This window comes from Bubalus bubalis, chromosome 3 (genome assembly GCF_019923935.1).
Source record: "Bubalus bubalis isolate 160015118507 breed Murrah chromosome 3, NDDB_SH_1, whole genome shotgun sequence".
Lineage (NCBI taxonomy): Eukaryota > Metazoa > Chordata > Mammalia > Artiodactyla > Bovidae > Bubalus > Bubalus bubalis.
This window is the reverse complement of record NC_059159.1, coordinates 157,213,682-157,237,769: the sequence shown is the minus strand read 5'-3', so window position 1 is coordinate 157,237,769 and position 24,088 is coordinate 157,213,682. Positions and strand designations below refer to the sequence as shown.

Below are 24,088 nucleotides of genomic sequence, written 5' to 3'. Positions count from 1 at the left end.
AAGAGCAGTAAAATCCTATGTTCACACAAAAAGGTCTCCTGTGCCTTCCTCGGCTACAGTTCCAATGAAGCTACTAGTGGCTTGGTGGTAAAGAATCCACTGGCAATGCAGGAGACAGACCCAGGCTCAATCCCTGGGCCGGGAAGATCCCCTGGAGGAGGACATAGCAATGCACTCCAGTATTTTTGCTGGTAAAACCCCATAGACAGAGAAACCTGATGGACTATGGTCCATGGGATCATAAAGAGTTGGATATGACTGATGCACAGCACAATACAAAAATACTGTCAAAAGTGTTAATGTGATTTAATGCCAGATGAGAGAATAAGCAGTATTACTCAATTGACAACTGTCACCAGAGTTTTGAGATGTGATATCACGTGGTAGTTTGGGGACAAATTTAAGTCCACATAAGCTCATGAGAACAATAAAAGCTCATGAGAAAGAAATGCAAATTTGGGGGAATCCCCTGGTTTCTGTGTTTATGTGTTTGCCTGGACTACTCTGGGTCTGTGGTGATGTTTATTGAATGCAGTTTAAAGAAAGGACCTACACACAAGAATGCACTGTTTCTTTTACAAAAAATTATTTTATTATTCTCATTATTTATTTTTTTGTCCATGCTACACAGCATGCTTTTTTTTTTTTTTTTCTCATTTTCTTGGGCTCCAAAATCACTGCAGATGGTGACTGCAGCCATGAAATTAAAAGATGCTTGCTCCTTGGAAGAAAAGCTATGACCAACCTGGACAGCATATTAAAAAGCAGAGACATTACTTTGCCAACAAAGGTTTGTCTAGTCAAAGTTATGGTTTTTCCAGTAGTCACGTATGGATGTGAGAGTTGGGCTATAAAGAAAGCTGAGTGCCAAAGAACTGATGCTTTTGAACTGTGGTGTTGGAGAAGACTCTTGAGAGTCCCTTGGACTTCAAGGAGATCCAAGCAGTCAATCCTAAAGGAAATCAGTCCTGAATATTCATTGGAAGGACTGATGCTTCAGTTGAAGCTCCAATACTTTGATGCTCCAATCCACCTGATGCGAAGAACTGACTCATTGGAAAAGACTCTGATGGTGGGAAAGATTGAGAGCAGGAGGAGAAGGGGATGACACAGGATGAGGTGGTTGGATGGCATCACCTACTTGATGGACATGAGTTTGAGTAAGCTCTGGGAGTTACAAATGGATAGAGAAGCCTAGCGTGCTGCAGTCCATGGGGTCACAAAGAATCAGACATTACTGAGTGACTGAATTAACTAACTAACACGGCATGTGGGATCTTAGTGCCCTGACCAGGAATCCTACACCCCTTGCATTGGAAATGCAGAGTCTTAACTTCTGGACCACCAGGGAAGTCCTAAATGCATTGTTTTAATAAATGCATTGTGCCATAAGTGTGAATGCTGTGTAGAGTTTAATGACATTATGAACTTGCTGTTTTGAGAATGAGATTTTGAGGATGCCTCATCCAGATTTCGTCTGATCACCAAACCAAAGAGGTTCATTTCAGCCTTTCATAAATTGAATATCTTCTTTCTAGAGTGGGCAGAAAATTTAAATTCCTCTATTGTATATACATAATCTCAAACCCATCAATCTCCTACCTATAGTTCAGGTTTTAAAACCAATGTTCTGTCAAGAATTTTGGGAAAATAAAACATTCCAGAGACAATCAAATGACATTATTTGTATTCTGGACTTAACTATGGGATTCATTTTTGAATCCAAGCATCATCATGGTGGCATATGGTTGTGAGTTCTGCCAGATCCACATCATTCATTCTTTTGTGGGCACCACCCCTCCCAGTGTAAAACTGAGCTAATGCTCCTCAACAGGGAAAACAAATCACACATCCATCAATTCATTAGAGTCTGGTATTACACTCCTATTGTCTACTCTAAATCTTTTGTTAAGCTCTCTGTTAAATGAGCTGTTAAATGGTAATATTTAGATTTTCATCATTCTATTTGAATTTCACAGGTCTTAAATCATCAAGAACTCATGCTGAATTAAAAGTTTTCAATACCTGACATGTGAAGCTAAAGGATTAGGAAAACTATTTTAGTTAAATTCTTTTCATAAGAAAACCATGAACTCTCACAAATTATGTCCTTTCCTCTCATAGGTATAATCTACCATTTGGCTTTAGTGATAATACATATACTCGTGGTCCAATGCAAGTGACACCTCACATTTCCATAGAGATAGAGGATGCAGAGCTCTCCTGCACGTATCTGCTGCCTTCCTGTGGTCCTCATGTGTCAGAAGGGTCTTTTATCCACAGATTCCCCACAAGTCTCCAGGCTGGTTTCTGCAAGGGCTATCTTTTCATTTGTCTTATGCTGTTTACTCTTGATCAAATACGCCTCATTTTTCAGAACAAACTTTAAAATATGTTCAGAGGGCAGCATTTTCTACTCATCCATCTGCGATCCATTACGAGGAAGCTCTTCTTACAACTGAAAACATATTACATAAAGCAGTGATTTTCAAACCAGATTTTAGTCTAAGGGTCTTTTTTTCCCCCAAAACAACATCTTATGCAGGAACCTGGATTTATAAAATCAACAGATACAGGCTGCTCTGCCTGAAGCCCCCAGGGAAGGGGGTGTGCGGCCACCTCCCTTTTGGCCTCCTTTTAGCATTCGGCAGCTGACCATGAGACACCTCCTATGAAGCTTGAACTCATGCCTCACAAATGATTCTTCATGCTGACTCTGATACTTGCAAAAAGGCTGTTGACAGCTAGTGATTTCTGAACCAGTGCTGCCTGGGGTCACAACAGCCAGAGCCCCACTATTATGGAACGTGGTGGCTTGAGCCGGGTGATGGAACCTGGTAGTTACCAAGGAGAGTCCTGTCTGGCAGGTGGGGTCCTTGGGGGAAGAGGCCCAGAATGTTTCCCGGAGCGGCCACGCCTGTTTGCTGTAGGCTCTGCTCTCCCAAGACCTTCACCAGGAAGTTGATATACCTCATGGCCAGGCGAAGTGTTTCATTTTTGCTCAGCTTCTTGTCTGGAGGGTGAGTGGGGATGAGCTTCCTCAGCTTGGCAAAGGCACTGTTGACGTTCTGCTGCCTCCACCGCTCCCTGGTGTTCGTGAAGATCTTTCTGGTCATGTTGGAGTTCCTGAGACAGGAAAGAGAAAGGGCCCTGAGGGCCAACACCTTGTCAGAGGCCTGCTGGGTAGCCCATATCCTGCCAGGAGCTTGAGTTGTTCATCTTCTCCACCCAGATCTTAGGGTATGTGCTGCCTCATTTCCAGGTGTTGTGGATCTTCCTGTGACAAGAGAAGAAAATGCGGCAGAAGAAAGGGCAGGGTGAGAACACCTCCTGTCATCTTTTCTCTCCCTGGTTGTTTCGAAGCCTCTGGGTAAAATGGTGGTTTTATCTAATACTCCCATTACTTCTTTTATAACCAACTCTTCCTAAGCGTTCAGAATCAGGCACAGCGTAGGACTGAGTACACATGAGAATAAAATATATATTTGTTAATAGGGAGAGGGGGCTGCGATCGTAGGTTTCATTTACAACATAACTTTTGCAATGAAGACAGTGACAGACAGCACAACCCTTTTGGCTGGTGGACTTGATCTGCAGGATTGGGCGCACTGTGCAAGAGCTAAAACGTCTGGACCAGACCACAGTTAGAGGAGGATGAACAGGGTGATGGAGAATCTTGAAGTTCAGTTATATGAAGAATAGCAATGGGGTTATTTAGCATGACAAACAAAGAAAAGGAGCAGGTGAAGGGCAACAATTTGATATGGATGCTGCAGAAGATAGCCGGGCTCCCCAAGGTTGAATCTGGATGACCTTTCCAACCGTTGGCGAGGTGATTGTTATCACGTATTGCCAATCCTAATTGTGCCATTTTTTCCTCTGAGAGGCACGGGCCCCTTTGTTCAGGTGGCTTGGATTAACATACATCAATGGCAATGTTTATGGCACATCAGGAAATAAGCCAAAACCCAGCACCAGACATTCGGTACCCTTGGCTCATGGCTACCAGTTTGCCACCTGCTCCAGTCTCAGCAACCTGGGCAGAGGGTCCCTTCCTGTTCCCCACGCCACCATCCCCCACCCAAGGAGTAGTACGTATTCTCAATTCCATACCTTTGCGTTTTCTGTCCCATGAGTTCCCTCCTCACTGATTTCTTGCCTATTTCTACACAATCTTTAAAGAGCAGAATAAATCCTCCTTTCCATTCCTACAAACCCTTCCAGGCCATCCCAGAGCCTCCCATATCTTTCCCTTGCTGAACCCCTGCAGCCACTGGTGGTTGACAAAGGCTATTAGGAGAATTAAATAAGCTTAATATTTGTAAATCACTTTCAACAGTGCCTGACAGACGATAATGTCTATAAAAGTGTTGAGGAATAAATACAACAAAAATAGGTTTATAAATAAAAATGGCTTGTGAAATACTGAATTGTGAATACTAGGGGGAAGGTAATATCTTGTTTTTCTATAACCAAGTCTGGTTATACAACCTCCTGGCTCCTGCCACCTTTGTTCCTTTATTTTAACCCTTCCTGTAGACCTGCTCTGTGCTAGGCACTGTGCTGTGAGCTGGGCTTGTGGACTTGGCTGGATGGGATATTTGTGCTCAAGGAGCTTATTGGACGGCCTGATGGAGAAGGCAGCACATACAGAAACACTTAAGAATCACAGGACAAGGTCCCACACTAAGGGCCAAATCCAGAGAGACACTTGCTGACTAGAGAAAAGTCTCAAAGGATCATGTCAAGACCAAAATGATCAGGTCAATGCTGCTGAACTTTTCCCTAAATTCTACCTTTCTTCTATTTTTATTTGGGCTTTTCTGAGGATATAAGGGGCTTCCCCAAGTGGCTCATGGGTAAAGAATCTGCCTGCAATGCAAGAGATGTAGGAAACTTAGATTTGATCTCTGGGTCGGAAAGATTCCCTGGAGGAGGGGATGGCAATCCACTCCAATATTCTTGTCTGGAGAATCCCATGGACAGAAGAGCCTGGTAGGCTGTAGTCCATAGGGTCGCAAAGAATTGGAAATGACTGAAGTGACTGAGCACGCATGCACACACAAGGATATGAGTCTGTAGGTAAACACTGAGTATCTGACATAGGTTACATAAAAGCAACATATAGAATATCAGGAAATTGGAAGGTGCCTCTCAAAATGCCAGCTTCCTTCCACAACTGTTGTTTGTGTTAACGGCCCACCATTGCAGGAAGGAGTTGGAGGGTTACAAATTGGCACCTATGGTATGAAATGGTGGGCCCATTTTATTCAAAAAGGACCTAATGATGTTGAAGCCCTAGCGACTTGTGAGAAACCAGATCCTTTTCTAACTTAATAAACACTTGGAACTTCTGCTCCAGAAATTTTCTTCCATTTCAGTGGCTCTTGACTTGGGCTGCTTATTGGATTCACCCAGGCTGCACCCCAGACCAATTAAATAAAAATTTCTGGGGGCATTGGTATTTTTTAAAACTCCCCAGGTGGATCAGCTTGGTCCTCTAGGAAGCAGATGCCAAGCTGGAGTTGGATGTACAAGCAGTTTATTGGGAGTTAAGGCCTGTGAAAGATGAAAAAAGAAAAGAAAGACTTGGGCCAAGAATGTCTTCAGACTACAACGCAGATCTGACACTTGCAAAATCAAAGCAGGGAGGCTGCAGGACTGGTCAGAAAAGCCTCAGGCTGCAGTACAGAACTGGAAAATTGGCAGCCAACCCAACAGGGAGCTCTGAGGCAAAAGGTGCCTGTGAAGGAGACCCTATCGGGCAAGAATCACCAGGTCCCAGCAGCGCTGCCACACTCCCTCATAGGCTGGGGGCTACCTGAAGAATGGAGGCCCAGTCCTGAGTCCTGTCAGCACTGCTACTGATGGCTGTCAGCTAACTGCACTCCCCGCAGCTGAACTGCAAGTTTTTTCCTGAAGTGAGGTCCCAACAGTGCACCCCTCACACGATCTCCCTGTGTGGCTAATGCTAAGAACATTGCCTTACTCTCCAAACAGAAGCTCTGAGCCCTAGCAAAACTATGTTTAAGAAGGAAGCAGTATTTAGGGGATTACGAATGACAAAATATTAATATTACATAAAATATCAGCTAGAAGGATATATGCCCCTAGGACATTTCCCCATGCAGGTTCTTGTTGACTTTCCTGCTTCTGCCCAGGTAGGAGAGGCCAGTGCTGTGCTGAGAAGCCAGTGGTGAGCAGAATCATGGCAGCTCAAGTTCACTGGCTGACCTCAGGCCCCCTCCAGCTTCCTCCATCAGCCATTTAGGTTTACTTCCTCTATCTCTGTAGAGACACCCTGGTTGGATCCATGATCCAATACAGTCACATGTACTCCAAACTTTCCATCAACAATTACTGACCCTATGCGCCCGACACTGTACTGGCTGCTGGACACTGAGGAACCCTCTGCCCTACGACACAGATGGGAAGCTGCCGGGGTCCAGCCCCAGCTGATCCAGGGTATTCGAAGGAGAGATGGCATAGGCGACCTATTTATTTATTTATTCAGAGATATAAAGAGTAATAGAATGAGGATAGCTCAGTAGGAAAATTCAGTGGAGAAAAGAGGCTGAGTAGCTTGGTTTACGCGGGAGACCAATAAAACTTCAAGACAAGAAGTTTGCACCACTTATGTAGGCCGCAGGCGTCCTTCGTTCTCCCGAAGGAGAGGAGACACTGAGGCCTCCCCAGTTGGATCTTAGAAGCCCAGGCATAATTAGCAAGCATGGCGGGTTCCGCAGTCCAGATGGAGACTCAGCCAGAATTTGAAAGAGAGAGCGACATGGGGAGACCAAGTTTCGGTGAACAAGGCCCGCACTTTATTTTCCAAAGTAGTTTTTATACCTTAAGTTGTGCATAGAGGATAATGGGGGAAGGGGTGGAGTCATGCAAGGACAGCAGTTCCTGGTCCTAATCGAAGCCAGGCTTTCAAACTTATCATATGCAAAAGTTCAGGTGATTGACATCATCTTCTGGCCCGGAGGCCTGTTAACATTTTAAGAAACTTATTTTTCTCTAAAGGTGATTATTCTAAAGTCAGGCACCAGCCTCCAAAAAGGCATTGGACAAAGCTGCATTCCTATAGGGCAAAGGTGAGGTGGGCTCAATCAAGAAAAGAATTAACTCAAGGGTCCAAGGTTACAAACATTGAGGCTACTACTTACATTTCTATACACCCATTATATCAATCAATACACTGCCAAGGACCCAGTAGGTAAGGGGTATGGAGACTTAGCAGCAAACATTGGCCCAACAAGTGAAAAACCCTTCACCAATACAATTTCTAATCTATCTTTTAACTACTCAAAGGAATCTGTGTTTAGACAGTTTAGAACATCTCCTGCTTCTCACAGTTGGGAGGCTCCGAACAATCACATGTGGCCGGAAAACCCTATTCAGGCAGGCTAGAGGATTTCCAAAGGAGTTTGTAGGTTAAACACTGTCACACCCAGGAATTATTAACTGGAGCTGTAAGCTAACTCTTTTTTCAGAGAGAGGTAGTGGGGGACAGCCCCCCGTAAAGTCAGAGGTGTAGGTGAAAGCAGAAAGTAGACAGACTCTGGTTTTGGGGGTAGATGCTCGAGAATTTCCAGGGGGACTCCTGAGGCTTGATGCCGCCTTTGCGTATGCTGAGCCTCCTTCCTCATGACCTTTGTCATGGGCGGAGTTCCTCACGCTGGTTCCCAGCAGTGATAGAATTCCAGTTGAGCTATTCCAGATCCTGAAAGATGATGCTGTGGAAAGTGCTGCACTCAATATGCAATATGCAATATGCACTCAACATGCAATATGCCGGCTCCCGGCAGGAAGCCCAGGGTCTGTAGCAGCAGAGAAATAGCACCTAACTCAGGCAATCCAGGGGACTTCCAATCTGAAGGGGGTGATACCCAAGGCCTCTTTCTGTGCTGAAATGCCACGATGCCCTGCCTTTGCCCTTTATCTACCTAAAGTGAAAGTCGCTCAGTCATATCTGACTCTGTGCGACCCCATGGACTATACAGTCCATGGAATTCTCTGGGCCAGAATACTGGAATGGGTAGCCTATCCTTTCTTCAGGGGATCTTCCCAACCCAGGGATCAAACTCAGGTCTCTCACATTGCAGGTGGATCCTTTACCAGCTAAGCCACCAGGGAAGCCCAAGAATACTGGAGTGGGTAGCCTATCCCTTCTCCAGTGGATCCTTCCAACCCAGGAATCGAACCAGGGTCTAACCTGGCCTTTATATCTACAATGAGCATTGTCGGACCTGTATCTAACTATACCTAAAATATGAAAGTATAAACCTAAATCAAGGGAATTTTTAAGACCATCCAGTTTTGCTCACGTTGAAACTGGCTGCTTTGCAGTCAGGACTGTAGGAGTAAAGTTACTTTTAAGCTTCTCTTGTCAAAAGAGGCTTTAGCTTATTCACTAGTCCCACGGGAGGCTCATTTTCAAGCTGGGAAGAAAAGATTAGCCAGGATAAACTAACTGGTGTTCTCTTCTGAGAAAGCTCCATCCTATTGTGAGAAGCAGAAACAGGGAGGAGAGAAGGCAGGCTTCACAAATGCAGCCTTGCCATTCTAGGAGGTGCTTAATAATTAATTGTTGATTTATCCTCAAGTGTGTTACTCTCCTTCTCCACATTGGGAAATAAAAATCAGTGATTCAACAAGCTGCAAAAACTCAAAGTAGAGGTCACTGGAAAATTATTACAGTATTTATTAAATCAAAGGAAAATGGCATTTAGTGTTTTTCCTGTTGCAAGTACTGATCGCTGCAATGATCAGTAAAGTACTCTTGGTTCAGAGTACTTTAAGAGCTTAAAAAATACTCCAGATGCCACAGAATCAGAGAGCATCAGATAGATGTTGAAACAGAGGTGCCGTTCTTTGTCCCAGGTCACACAGCGCAATGTGGCAGAGCCTGTGTCCCAAGTCTGAGTCACCACTGACGCCGGCTGAGTCGGGGCCGGGGAAGCCCAGGGACAGATTTCATCTCAGAACAATTATTTCAAATACATAAAGGGAAAAGTCTTCTCAGAATATGAAGTTAAAAGGCATGAATTAAAATACATGGACACATAAAATAACCAGTTCTACTTCATAGGTATGAAAATACTTCTACAATTCAAAACAATAAAACCTATGCTTCACTTTAACACATTAAATAATTAGATTTGTCACCATCGTTTCTAACTGGTGATTGGTAAGTGATTTTTTCGGAAGATCAGCAACATCTGTAACAAGAGTTGAAAGTGTCTGTGATTTCTCCTGATGACAAAAGGCATCAGCGCTGCTTCCGCCACTGTACTTTATTCATAATAAACATAAACATTCATAAATAAAGGAAATGCTCAGTTTAGTTGAAAGGTTAGTAGATGAAAAGATGTAATTTAGAATCCCCTGGGTTTTATCCACACATCCCTGGGTGGGTAAGTGTCATGGGCCAAAGGTTAAGAATGCCTGGATAGGAGGAATGTCACAGTAAATTGAACAGGAATATAGGTGAGCACAAACTTCGATACCACAGAAGGTAACAGGCTGCTGGAGAAAAGAACATTGTGCCCCCTGAGAAGGTGACCACTACCTGTAACAGGTGCTGCTTTTTCGTGTGGATGTTTTCTGGACATGGAGCCCAGGTCAACCAGAAAGGCAGCAGCACAGGCGTTATAGACAGCTAACCTTCCTACGGTGGCCCGTGCCAGGCATTCAGGCTCACACTGCTCTTTTCTCATAAGATGTTAAATTTCTCTTTCTGGCATTTGGTCCTGTGTATTTCTCTCCTCTTTCATCTCTCTTTGAAAAGTAAGTGAAAACATGGTACAGAAGGAGGGTAGTGAAGGGTGGTTTATACAATTGGGTTTGGGGAAGGTGCCTAACCTCAAACACCAGGCACAGCTTTGCCTTTAGAAGTTGCTATAAAAGTAACACAGGCTAACTTTAGGGCGGGGGGGGGGGGGGGGGGGCGGGGGGGAGGGGGGGTGCTGGGAGGTGGTGCGGGGAATCAAGCGGTACACAAGTGATAACGCCAAAAAAGTCCCCCTCCCTTATCCATCTACCTATTCAAACTCATTCCCCAGCAGTAGCCAGTTTGGTGTGTGCTATTATAATATATCCTCTCTCTCTCTCTCTATATATATAAATCATGATATGTGCTATTATGCAATTACTTTTCTCACCAGACAGCTCTGCAAGTTGATGTTCTAAACAAGTGCATTTACTGTGAATGCGGATCTTTGGGTGGGCTCCCGGTGCACTGGGAGGGCCACCTGTTTCAGAACAGGGCTCTACACCTGCCTTCCCGCCCCACGCCCACCCGACCCAACCTGCTGCCCTTGACCGCTTCACTTCCCAGCTTTTCCCTTTTTCTTTTTCTTATTCTTGCTTCCCCTTGCCTGCAGCGCCTGCCCTGCGACTAAGTTCAGGCATTCTGGAGAAATATCTATAGTTTCGCACCTGCCAGGTTTCCAGGAGTCGCTCACCCCAGCTCAGAAGCTGCCAAGACGACCCTCGGAGATGCTCCTTGGTGTCCGGGACATCACATATCAAGGCTCAGCAGCCCCGCGGACACGCGCTAGGTACCAGCTAGGCTCCCCCGGAGCCGCACCACGGCCTCTGCTCCGCGGAAAGTCCCCACGTCTTCTCACCGAGTCGCCTTGGTGGCTGCCACCAAGTCACCTCCACACCCTTGTCCTCCGCGGTGAGTGCGGCTCGGACTGGGGAACTGCGCCAGAGACTCGCTGGCGCCCAAACCCAGCAGCGCCCCCAACCCTCTTGGAGTCCACGCACCTCCTCTCCGAAAAGGGAGCCCGCGCCGCAGTTATCGCCCTCGCCTGGGCGCTGCGCCTCCGCCCCAGCCTTTATAGACATCGCCTTTTGTCTAGGGACCCACGGGGCCCCTTCCCCGCCCTAGACTCCCGCAGGTCCCTCCCATACCCACCCTCCACCCCAACATCCCAGCTTCCCGGGACCAGTCTCCCTGTGCCCTAGAAACCGAGCAGAGGCGGAAGGAGAAGCCAGCTTTGTGTAACGTCTGGGGACGCGAGGGGGTCCTGACACTCACCCGGACTACAGCATACCCCGGAGGGCAACTTACCAACCCTTTTCTACAGTGGCTACAAACCTCCGGAAGTGCGTGCCCCACGGTTAACTCATCAACTCAACAGATGTCAATCATTTAAGCCCCAGTGAGTCTCCCAACTGTAGTTCAAGAACCACTTACTCCAGAATCATGGGTGAGGGAAGGTATAGACCTCAACACCCACAGCCAAGACCACCAGATCAGGTTTTCTGAGGATAGGGTCAGAAATCTGCCTTTTTACCAAGTGTCCCAGGAGATTAACATGCACAGATAAGTTTAACAATCACTGCACTGGACAGATTCCCAGTTTTATTCATCCCATGTTCCAGAGTGCCTCCTCATTGGTCTTACTGCTTCTGTACTTTCCTCTTTCCATCTATTCTCCAGCATCACCCAGAATGATCCTTTGAAAACCCAAGTCAGGTTCCTGTTGCTTCTCACTCAAAACCCTCCTCTGGCTCCCCATTTCACTCAGAATTAAGCTGAAGTCTTAACATTGGCTCCCAGATACCCTTTACCTGACTTGTCTGTTCCCTCTCTGCCTGAGAAGAAGCGGAAGAAGTGTACTCAGCTCTAGCCACTCTGACATCTGTAGTTTCATGAACATTCCAGGCACCCTCCTGCCTTGGAGACTCTGTATGGTCTGTTTCCACTGTCTGCAACACCCTCCCCTCAAAATCCAAGTAGTTCCCTCCCTCACCGCCTTTGATTCATTCAGAAATTATTAATACTGAGTGTCTACTATGAGCCAGTGCCTATTACAGGCACTGGGATTCAAACAAAACAGACACAGATTTCTGCCCTCAAGGAGCTGACGTTCTTCAGTTCTTTGCTCAAATGTCACCTTCTCAATGAAGATTCTCTGACTACAAGGTCTAAAGCTGCACCTTCACACACACAGGGCTCTGCATCTTCCTACCCTGATTTATTTTTCTCCTTAGCACTCACCTCTATGTTGTAACATTTTACTTATTTTTTGTGTCTGTCTCCCCAGTCCCACTGAATAGGCATTCTTCAAATGCTGGTTGATAAATCAAACTTCTAGGTATCACACTCTCTGAAGGTACCAGCATAGGATTTGGCACAATAAATTCAGAGATGCATTAATGCTTAGTGGATAAGAGCAAAGGACTCTGGATTTGCATTACCCAGGTTGAAATCCCCTATCTATCCACTTATATGACCATAGGCAAATCATGTAACTTCTCCCTACCTCAATTTCCTCATCTGTAAAATGGGGACAATAATAGGGTCATGAGAACTAAATGAGAAAAACAAAACAGGTAAAGAATTTAGCACCGGGCCTAGCACACAGTCAGACTAATGCAAATTTTACTCTGATAAATCACATTACTGTTACAACTATTGGCTCCCCCCCTTCCTTGTGAGAGGATTGTCATGTGACTGGCAGTGCTTCCCTGTAGGTAATTTAGGTAAAGAGACAGCTTGCTCCCTTCCAGGCTTGACCATGTGACTTGCATCAGACAATGGAATGTGAATGGACTTGACTTGGTGGTAATGGAGTAGAAGCTTTAAGAGTGATTGCTGATTGAGCTCAGTCATGAGAAAGTCATGTTGGGGGTTGCTCTCTGAAGAAACAAACCCATAGCCAATCCCAGCCTTCATAATATGAGATAGGAATAAATCTTTGCTGTTGTAAGCCACTGAGATTTGGGGGTTGTTTGCCCCCCTCTTCAAAAAAAATGAATACAGTTCTTATATAAATAAGAAAGCTATTGCCCAAATTGCTAGGTTCTCAGAGGGCAGGGAAGTTAAGAAAATTATATATCTGCCTTCAAGGAGTTAGTTCACAGCCTTTGGGAGGAAGAGGACATGACAAAAATGACCAAATACAAGGCAGACAGTCCTGAGTTCCACAGAGTATGAAACTGGAGGTAGGGAGGCAAAGATTCTAGCCGGAGGATCAGCAATTGATCATGGGACGGATGACATTTAAACTAGGCCTTAAGGCAAGGCTGCCTCTGGCATTGGTGGACCCAGGATAAGGGTATAGATGGAGACCTCTGACCCATCCCCATCCCTTCTCTTCCCACCTCAAGCTGTCCTGCTCTGTGAGAGGCCTGGTATGTAACGTGGCCTCCCAGTCCACATGGACCTAAGGAAAAGGCCTGTGTAGGTTCTGACAATGGACTCAAGGCCATTTGAGCAGAAATGCTGGGGTTCTGCATACAGAGTGTGATCTAAATTCAGGTGTCCCTGATACCCTAAGTGTGGTCTAGAATGTGGGAAATGGGCAGGTACATGGTGGGCACAGGAGTGAGGCCAGAGCAGGGCAGGGCCATCTAAAGCACAGAACCCAAGGCAGGGGCCTGGGTCACCTGGGTACAAGAGTGGGAGATGCTGGGTAGGAGTCACACATGCAGGAGTGGAGGAGAGGGCAGTCCACGTGAAGACAACTGTGTGCCTCTAACATAAGAGTGATATGTTTAGATTTACAGGTTCCGAGGCTCATTCTGGTAGCAGTCAGTCAGAGGATAGATTAGAGGGTGGGTTGGAGAAAATGAGTTGGTCAATGATGCACAGGCTCAAAGGGGCCTTTGGGAACATACTCTGGTGTTTGCAGTGAGCAGCCCTGATTTGTCCTTTCTGCTGCCTGTCTCTGTGTGCCATTCAGGCGAACCGCTTTCTCACAGGGCCTCTTGGTGCCCATGCTTTTCCACCCAACCTCAGTCCTAATAGAGCACATGTTAGAATTTAAACCAAGAACCTACATTATCCTTCCTCTCAGGCAAAGCCTGCGAGGTAATATATTCTTAATTCCACATTCTACAGTTGTAAAGAAGTGTAAGGAGAAGGCAATGGCACCCCATTCCAGTACTCTTGCCTGGAAAATCCCATGGATGGAGGAGCCTGTTAGGCTGTGGTCCATGGGGTCGTTAAGAGTCAGACACGACTGAGCGACTTCACTTTCACTTTTCACTTTTATGCATTGGAGAAGGAAATGAGAACCCACTCCAATGTTCTTGCCTGGAGAATCCCAGGGACGGGGGAGCCTGGTGGGCTGCCGTCTATGGGGTCACACAGAGTCGGACATGACTGAAGCAACTTAGCAGCAGCAGCAGCAGCAGGCCTTCTTTGGTAGCTCAGCTGGTTAAGAATCTGTCTGCAATGCAGAAGACCCCAGTTTGATCCTTGGGTTGGGAAGATCCCCTGGAGAAGGGATAGGCTACCCACTCCAGTATTCTTGGGCTTCCCTGGTGGCTCAGACAGTGAAGAATCTGCCTGCAATGTGGAAAACCTGGGTTTGATTCCTGAATTGGGACGATCCCATGGAGGAGGGCGTGGAAACCCAATCCTGTAGTCTTACCTGGAGAAACCCCATGGACAGAGGAGTCTGGCAGGCAACAGTCCATGGGGTCGTGTCTCAGAGTTGGACACGACTGAGCAACTAAGCAAAGCACAGCACAGCAACTAGGAAGCAAGACTGGAAATATGTGAGGTTAAGGGAAACAACAATAATTGTAAAACAGGATCTGTGTACAAGTGGACCAGGATTGAGAGACAGGACAAAGGGAAAGATAAGGACTGCAGAGAATGGAGCACAGAGGTGCCAGCACAGTGCAACTGGGGTCAACATTTGGTTTCTTCTCCGAGGTTTCTTCCATGTTATTGCTGGTTTTATAATTTTTGAAGTGGGGAAAGCATTTTGGTGCAGCATTCCACTAGCAGTGATTCTTCAGCATGCTGTGCTGTCTTTCCTCCTGGTGCCACAGTATGGAGAGTTTAGGGGTGAGGTCTTGCAGGGGAAGGGGTTGAAGTAGGAATTTACATAATCCGATTATCAGCGGATTAGGTTTAGGCAGCTAAACGCCTCTGTGTGCTTGAGCTAAGACCCTTACTATTCATGGCTCTCACCGCCCCCTGGAGAGACTGCACCTGCAGGAGGGAGGTGGGAACAGGGTCCTGGGGAGGGACGAGGGGGCTGGGGAGGGAACTAGGTCGTTAGGAGGGCTCCGGCTTTGTTAGCCTCTCTGATTCTGCTGGCTTAATTGATCTGTCTGGATTAGCCTGTGATGCTGGATCTCTAGTCCTGTGTGCTGGGGTTGTCAGTTCAGGAAAAACCAAACTGAGGTTTTCAGAAGGGATTCCGGTTAGCCCAGGTGATTGTGGGCTAAGGTCATTTTGGCTCAAGGTCAAGCATCAGCTCTATCCAGTCTTAAAACTCTCTTCTTCCCTGCTCATCTTAACCCCCTTCCCAGTTCCTAATTCTGCATTATCCAGGCCCCGATGCATCCATCTTTTTCTCCATTTATGCAGTTATACATCCAGCTCTCCTTCCATCCATTTATTGTTAAGCTTCCATCAGTTCATTCATCACATGAATTAGCTGGTTCTTGACAGTTAATAGAATTTACTAGTCAATCCTAGATAGGTTTTGTTCCTTCAAGTGTGCTACCTTTCAAGTTAATTTTGGTACTTTGACATAGAAAACTTTGACATTTTCACATTCATTAATAAAGTGTTACATGGCACCCCACTCCAGTACTTTTGCCTAGAAAATCCCATGGACGGAGGAGCCTGGTAGGCTGCAGTCCATGAGGTCGCTAGAGTCGGACAGGACTGAGCGACTTCACTTTCACTTTTCACTTTCACGCATTGGAGAAGGAAATGGCAACCCACTCCAGTGTTCTTGCCTGGAGAATCCCAGGGACGGTGGAGCCTGGTGGGCTGCCGTCTATGGGGTAGCACAGAGTCGGACACGACTGAAGTGACTTAGCAGCAGCAGCACAGTTATTCAAAGTTTTTAAAACTGTCTCGGTATTTACTTTATCACCTTTCTCATTCCTCATATATTTATGACTTCTTTGTTATTAGCTTTGCAGAACTTGTCCATTTTTCTTTTAAAAAACTACCTCTATGGTTCATCATTTTTCTCATTTTCTAATGTATTAATTTATACTATCTCTTTTAAATTTTTTTGGACTTTCTAGGTTCCATCTTCTTTCAAAAACTGGTGTAACTGGTGTATAACACTATATAAGCTTCATGTGTACAATAATATATTTCAACTTCTGTTCAGTTCAGTCCAGTTCAGTCGCTCAGTCGTGCCTGACTCTTTGTGACCCCATGGACTGCAGCATGCCAGGTTTCCCTGGATACTACCAAAAGTAGAGAGTGCTTACCATCAAAAGCTGAGTTTCCCTCTGTCACAATACACTGGCCTCTCTTTAGCTATTGTGCCCCATCCCTATCCCTTTCCCTCCTAGTAAGAACGAAATGGCAACCCACTCCAGTGTTCTTGCCTGGAGAATCCCAGGGACAGAGGAGCCTGGTAGGAGGCTGTCTATGGGGTCGCAGAGAGTCAGACACAACTGAAGCGACTTAGCAGCAGCAGCAGCAGCAGCAGCAAGAACTACTCAATTTTTTACATCTAAGTTTTACTTTTTTTTTTTAAGTATTCCACATGAGTGAAATCATACTGTATTTGTCTTTCTCCCTTTGACTTAATTCACTTTCTACTATATCTTTGTTACATCAGCTCTTTTTCATTTGCCTGTGTTTATTTTGTCCCTTCTCTACCCCCCCATTCTTAGATTGTCCATCAGTTTACACTCTTTTTAAAAAGAACAGCACTTCAGGCTATGAATTCTCTTCTAATACATCTTTGGTGTCATCCTGCACTTCCACTTGAGTATCTTTGCTGTTAACCTCTAACATGGGTTGTTTAAGTTTTCTTTTGGAGAGGTTTTTTTTTTTTTTTTTAATTTCCTTATTGTGGTATTTTTTTGGTAACCACCTGCTATTAATTTCTAATTTTCTTGCAATGTAGTCAAAGATATATCTTGTATTGTTTTTGCTTTAGGATATTTATTGAGAGTTTCTGTTTGGTAAAACACATGATCAGCTTCCATAAATGACCCATAGGTAACAGAAACGGAGGTATATCCTCTGTTTGAAAAATAAAATTTTTTATATACATCCATGAAATCGATCTTCTGTATTCATGGGAGTTTGGGTCTATTTGATCTGTTAGAGAGAATTGTGTGAATACCTTCCTCTACTGTTTTGTGTCTGTTTCCTTCCTTTTGGTTTTTCCAGGAGTGTTTGCTTTAGATTTTTATACCCTGAGATACAAGGCATTTCACACATAAAGACTCATGGAAGTTTTATTGACTTAAGAGAACTGTGTCCTGTGTCAACATAAAATGACCTTCTTTGCCTTGCTTCTTGTCATGAATTCCATTTTGTTTTATGATACTACAACTCCTGTTTTTAAATTTGCATTTTCCAAATAAACTGTCTGTTCTTTTACAACTAAATTTGTGAGTATGAGGGTGTTACTTTTGGTCATAGGTTTTATCTTTCTGTGACATTTTATTTGGGAAATTTAAGTTCCTTTGAGTCCTTTGGTTTCTTCAAGGAGCCCCCATCTTCATTCTGGATTCTTTAAAACAAGTCTAATTCCAGTTTATTTGCTTTCAATGAATGAACATAAGACAGTAACAACTCATTCTCCAAACGGTTGCCTCCAGCCTGCCCCACTCTCCATCAGAAGTCACATAACTTGTTTCTGTGAAGTGAATACTTCTAAGGCCAAGGAAGGAGTTTCTTTAATGATTGTTTAAGGAAATGAGAATAACATTCTGGCCACTGTATGGAGGGGGCCAAGAAATGATGTGCGGAGACTAGGAGGCTGTGATAGGGATACAGCCGAGAGAGGATGATGGCTTGACAAAGGGGGTGGCATCAAGCACCAACTCCAGGCCACACACTGAATTCTCTACCCCTTATGCAGCACTAAGTACTAGTGTCATGCTAGGCATTTCACCCAGTTTTCTCATTCTTTATGAAATAAATGGGGAAACAGTGGAAACAGTGGCTGACTGTATTTTTCTGGGCTCCAAAATCACTGCAGATGGTGACAGCAGCCATGAAATTAAAAGACGCTTACTCCTTGAAAGGAAAGTTATGACCAACCTAGACAGCATATTAAAAAGCAGAGACATCACTTTGTCAACAAAGGTCCGTCTAGTCAAGGCTATGGCTTTTCCAGTGGTCATGTATGGATGTGAGAGTTGGACTATAAAGAAAGCTGAGTGCCGAAGAATTGTGGTATTGGAGAAGACTCTTGAGAGTCCCTTGGACTGCAAGGAGATCCAACCAGTCCATCCTAAAGGAGATCAGTCCTGAGTGTTCATTGGAAGCACTGATGTTGAAGCTGAAACTCCAATACTTTGGCCACCTGATGTGAAGAGCTGACCCATTTGAAAAGACCCTGCTGTTGGGAAAGATTGAGGGCAGGAGGAGAAGGGGATGACAGAGGATGAGATGGTTGGATGGCATCACCGACTCAATGGATATGAGTTTGGGTGAACTCCAGGAGTTGGTGATGAACAGGGGAGGCCTGGCATGCTGTGGTTCATGGGGTTACAAAGAGGCAGACACGACTGAGTGACTGAACTGAACTGAATGAAAAATTAAATATTTTCATTATAAAGTTATATTAACAACAAGTTGTTATCCTAGACAAAACAAAATATTGTGAAAATGAAAGTTGCTCAGTCATGTCTCTTTGCGACCCCATGGACTGTAGCCCACCAGGCTCCTTTGTCCATGGAATTCTCCAGGCAAGAATACTGGAGTGGATTGCCATTTCCTTCTTCAGGGGATCTTCCCAACCCAGGGATTGAACCTGGGTCTCTGCATTACAGGCAGACTCTTTACCATCTGAGCCACCAACAAAATATTGCTCCCACACCATTTAGCTCCCAAATAAATTTAGTATTTCCCTAAATACTAAAATGTATGCCCAAAGAAACAAGTCTTCACATGCAGCTGACTGTATTACTAGCAGTACTTATACAAGCATCTTTCCAGAGCCAGCAGAGGCTATACATTCTCATGGATTTAATGTCACTCCATTCACAGGACCCACAGGGCAACTGACTGATGAGCACCCCTCCTCTAACATCCCCCAAATAGAAAAATAACAGAGCAAGTAGCTAGCTCCTCTATGATGAAAGTAGGTGATATGGGAAACCAGGGTACGTGGAAGGGAGAAATACACTGACATGGCCCATTGGGAGGGGTGGGAGCTTTGGTGTTCTCTCCCAAGAAAAGCAAGATTTGGTTTTTCATCATCACTTTGGGACTTCCCTGAGATTATTCCCTAGTCATGACAGAAAAGTGAAGATGCTAGAATCTTGAGACCAGAGTCCCTAAGGCACACAGGTTTTGTAGCCCTGGACATACTTATAGATAGGAACAACAAAGGAAAAAAATGATACTGATTCAGGAGAAAACAAACCTGCTGAACCAGGTTTTCCCGCTGTAGCACACAGTGACTTTCCTTGACAAAGGAGGAGAAATCACATTCCACTGTAAACACAATTACCCTTACTTGGAAGCTTGCCACAGCCTGTTACCAAGCATCCTGCATCTAAGAAGCAGCAAACGATGGTCCTCAACTGGATCCACATGTGAGGAGCCCTGTTTGACTAAAGAAGGTAGGGGTGGGGAGAGTGATCTATCCACAATCCGGAATCAGATTTGCAAAGGCTCCCTGCACTGTTGCTTAACACTGTTCAACTGCCTCACTGATGCCCTTTCTTCTTGTCTCCCCTCTTTTCTATCTGCTAACCCAGTGCCTTGCCTGGGATGAGCACAATGATGAGGTTACTGGTTTGGATTTAAGTAGAGGAATTTGTTAATTGGTTTAAAGGCTCACTGCTGCAAGGTAATATTCTCAATTAAATTGGCCACTTGCTTAAGAAATCAAAAGTTGGTCAAATTGGAAAAAAATGCTCTTCTGAGCCTGTTTTCTATAAAATGGGGGTGAAAAATAGTCATAGATATGCAGTAGACTAAGTGGGAAAAAGTACTGAGGAATACCAAGTGGAAAGCAGTCTGGCAAAGAAGCTGAGAGGCCCTTCATTGGGCTTTGGAGGCAGACTGGAATTTGAATTCCTGCTCCAACACCAGCGGCCATAGAGACTGGGCAGGTTACTTAACTCCTCCCAGTCTCAATTTTCTCAGCTGTAAACTGGAAATAATATCAACTTCATAGGTTACTGCAAGATTCAGTATACTAATGTATGTAAAGTCAATGCTTGGAAATAAATGCTAAACCATAGCTGATCAATAAACAATCATTTTATTACCAGAAAACTTTACCCAAAAACTAGAAAGGGAATATGAACATGTGCCTCTAATTCCCCCTCATCAATTGGCACTTTTTTCTTTCATTTGCTCAACTCATTATCTTGGCCGTCACCTCTCTCCTTCCAGTTGCTTTGGATCTTGTGCTACTTACTAAAGAAGCATTTATTTCCTTCCACTAACTGAAGCCAACATTGCAGGGCTGGATGAATGAGGGAGACGTCAGAGGAAGAGAAGGAAAAACTTCTCTTGACCAGTAGGCTCTCTCTTACAGTTAATTTTCACTCTCCAGCTCCCTAGACCCAAGACCTTGGTAACCTCCCCTCTGCCTGCCCTAACATTTCGCCACCAAGACACCTGGTGTTGAGGCTGGGTGGGTATTTCATTTTTGTCCAGAGCAAATGTTGACAGTTGCAGCAGAAACCAGGGCACACAACGGCTTCAAGTGAGTGGGCTTTCTTTCCCTTGGTTACCAATTAGGGGGATGCACACACAGCCCTGAGTGTGCCCAGCTGCTGACACTCTCAAGACCAGGCTGGCTTGGCCTCAACTCTGTAGGCCTGGAGCTGTGAGTGCTTCTATTTCCAGCCAATAAACCCGAGGGCGGTAGGAAAGTAAGGGCAGTGAGAGTGGGCAAAGCCAGGTACTGGAGAAAAGAAAAGGGTGGGAATGCGACTCCCTTTTTTCTCTTTATACTCTCTGGTCTTTGTAAGAGACATGATTCATGAATGGGTCCCCTAGATGGGGATTTAGATGCTCTGTGGGTAGCAGATAAGAGTACAGCCTTCTTGCAGAGAGTAAATTCATTGAATGCTCCTCATAAAGTCAATAATGTCAGGCTTATCAGCTGTCCTCATTCTCCACTCAGCCCCTGGGGAACCAGGACTTGAAATAAAGGCCACAGCTCCAAAGGCTGGAGAGTGGAGGTGCAGCATTGGGCTGGGGAGGGGCCTTTGCCCTCCTGGGCTGAATTTTAGGCAGGTGGGGGAAATCTGCCAGGCCTGAACTGCCCAGAGCCCTGAGCTTCCCAGACTGACAAATCCCACACCAAACCCATACACTGAGGGGATGAAGGAGGTACCCCCGGTCCCCTCAGATCCAGCAGATGTTTCTGGGAGGCTCCCTGGGACTTCTTAGAAAGAGCAATGTCAGTTGTTAGCATAAGCTGTGCTCCCAGGACAAGTAGAACACCTCCTCTTTACCCACTGGAAACCAGAGTCTCCAGAGGTGAAGAGAAACTAGGGAGATGAGGGTCAGGTAAGATCCAGAACTGAACATCTTGACTGCGCCCTTCTCCTTTCCTGGCTTCAGTCCCCAGCTCCCACAGCCAGGCCTTACAGTGTTCCCACAGGAAGGCCCATCTTGTCCTGGGTTCTAACTGAAGTAGCAGGTATAGAAATGGCTCCAGCCTCTTCCCTACATCTGTCACATTATGTACACTGTGGTACCCAGGCCTAACTGGGTACCCTGACTTCCCCTGAGCCAAGGATCTCACTATCAAGTCTCCTGCCTTAATTCATCTAACTGAGCCTTGGCTTTCAAATGCCTGTTCTAACTCCTGGAACCCCCTGGATAAGACCCTACCCTGGTCCCAGCATGCTTCTCTGAGACCTGTACCACTGATCTTGAGCCCCACTTCCTGGAGCAACAGCAACTGCCCCTCAGCCTCAAGATCGTCCTGCCCCTGAACTCCCTGTGTCTTTGCCTGGCACTAGATGGAAATTCCTAGAAGTGACTTTACCTGAGCCCCCAGAATGGCTTATCCCTACCTGGCAAGGTATCTGTGCTCTGACCCTAACAACTGAGAGATTCCAGGGTTCTGGGAATGAGTTTCTGTGAACCTCAATTTTCCCACATCTCTACTCTGGCCTTAAAAGAACTTCATGAATGTTTAGTGAGTCAGTGAATGAACCATAGTCCTAGCACAGAGGCTATGAGTAGTAATCTAGCCAGAAGAGTTTACTGAGGGCATCATGCTCTGATTCAAATAACCTTTTCCCATTTTCTCTCATCTAAACTTTACAGCTTATTCCTTGGAAAGAAAGTTAAGACTGCATATTAAAAAGCAGAGACGTTACTTTGTCAGCAAAGGTCCGTCTAGTCAAGGCTATGGTTTTTCCAGTAGTCATGTATGGATGTGAGAGTTGGACTATAAAGAAAGCTGAGCGCCAAAGAATTGATGCTTTTGAATTGTGGTATTGGAGAACACTCTTGAGAGTCCCTTAGATTGCATGGAGATCCAACCAGTCTGTCCTAAAGATCAGTCCTGAATATTCATTGGAAGGACTGATGTTGAAGCTGAAACGCCAGTACTTTGGCCACCTGATGCGAAGAGTTGATTCATTTGAAAAGACCCTGGTGCTGGGAAAGATTGAAGGAGGGAGGAGAAGGGGACAACAGAGGATGAGATGGTTGGATGGCATCACGGATTCAAATGGACATGAGTTTGGGTAAACTCTGGGAGTTGGTGATGGACAGGGAGGCCTGAAGTGCTGCGGTTCATGGGGTTGCAGAGTTGGACACGACTGAGCAACTGAACTGATACTGATTCTGAAACTTTATAGCAGGGTATTTAGAGTCCCCATGATCTTGCCCACTTTTCTAGCTGTAATTTTTTAAACTATTTATCCATATATAGATGGATGTTCTTTTTCACTGTCCCATAAAGCCCCTTCTGTGACTGTACTGATTCCTTTTCTTCAAGAATGTTTTCTTCCCTTTCTTCATTTATTCACATTTTGTTCATTAAGTCTTAAGATCCAGCTGAACCTCACGGTCCCTCTCCCTGCCCTCCTTTCTGGAGCTCTTTGTAGCCTAAGGCCAACCTCCTACAAAGTGTGGGACCTCTCGTTCCCTTATCTAAGCCTGGTCTTCGAAACTCAATTCTATTAAGTGTTTTGTTTTAATCCTACCTCCTTGTACATGTGCCCTTGAGGCCATGGTCACTGCTTAACACCAGTCTTCAGGATAGGGTCCTCTCACAAGGAAGGTTATGAAATACCTAATCTTATAGAACAATTATTGCTTGGGATTATCAGAAAAATATAAGTTCAGAGGATTAACGTCAAAGGTCAAAATAAAAGCAAGTAAAGATAGTAATATTAATGGCTATCATTTATTGAGCATCTACTATGTACTAAGCAGTATGCCAGATTTCCCATCATTCTTATGAAAACTTATAGACAGGTATTAATTTTAGTCCCACTAGTTGAAAAAAAAAAAATTGGAACTCAGAAGTTAAATAACCAGCCTGAGGTCACAAAGCTGGGAAATAACATCCCTGGATTTGAGTCCAGATCTCTACAACTCCAAAGCTCTTGCTAGTCCCATCAAGTCTTCAGGATCTGCATGGTCCAATATGCTGGGTACGAGCTATAAGATGCTATTTAATTTGATTAAAATCAAAGTAAACATTCAGTTCCTCATTTATACTTGCCACATTTCAAGTGCTCAATAGTCACACATGCTAGTGGCTACTGTCTTGGACAGTACAGACAGAGGTCATTTCTAGCATCACAGAATGCTCTCCTGGCTCTGAGCAAATTATGACTGGATGATATGAGGAGAGGACTTAGCTTCTTAAAAAGTAAGTCTTTCCCTTTGTGAGCTCACCATTTGCTTTTTCTGCTAAGCAGGGTCTGGCTGGATTAAACAGCTGCACAGTTTAAGCTCTAAAACAAACTTGTACACACTCCAACTATGAGACTATCATTCTTCCAAGACCTGAAAGGCATCTGGTGGTAATACATTTTCAAAAAATTAGTCAGTCACCTTTCCTGCAATATTCTCTAGAAAACATTCTCCAAAGTATTAAAACTAGAAAAAATTGAATTTAGATGTTTTAAATGAAAAACAAAAGGTGATAAATATAAAATTAATTTAAGTTACAGAGACTAAAGA

The 24,088-nt window shown here is 44.9% G+C and overlaps 2 protein-coding genes across 3 annotated transcripts in view; both read right to left on the bottom strand.

Annotated features, from left to right (window-relative positions):
• Positions 1 to 1,665: 1,665 nt before the first annotated feature.
• On the bottom strand, positions 1,666 to 3,116 carry TAL2 (TAL bHLH transcription factor 2). The gene has a single exon (XM_025282171.3). The coding sequence runs from the start codon at positions 3,114 to 3,116 to the stop codon at positions 2,799 to 2,801; it is 318 nt and encodes a 105-aa protein (XP_025137956.2). The 3' UTR covers positions 1,666 to 2,798.
• FKTN (fukutin) overlaps positions 1,666 to 24,088 on the bottom strand; it is a 94,448-nt gene continuing 72,025 nt past the window's right edge. Inside the window, exons 11-12 of one of the 2 annotated variants that reach the window (XM_025282168.3) lie at positions 2,971 to 3,277; positions 1,666 to 2,458 (exon numbers count right to left, since the gene is read on the bottom strand). In XM_025282168.3, coding sequence (XP_025137953.3) covers positions 3,216 to 3,277 — 62 coding nt within the window. In that variant the 3' untranslated portion in view covers positions 1,666 to 2,458; positions 2,971 to 3,215. The remainder of the gene's footprint in view (positions 2,459 to 2,970; positions 3,278 to 24,088) is intronic. The other variant, XM_045165158.1, reaches the window with a different exon arrangement.

Coding starts and splice junctions, on each gene's coding strand:
- TAL2 (XM_025282171.3), bottom strand. CDS start 3,116: ATGACCAGAAAGATCTTCACGAACACCAGGGAGCGGTGGAGGCAGCAG.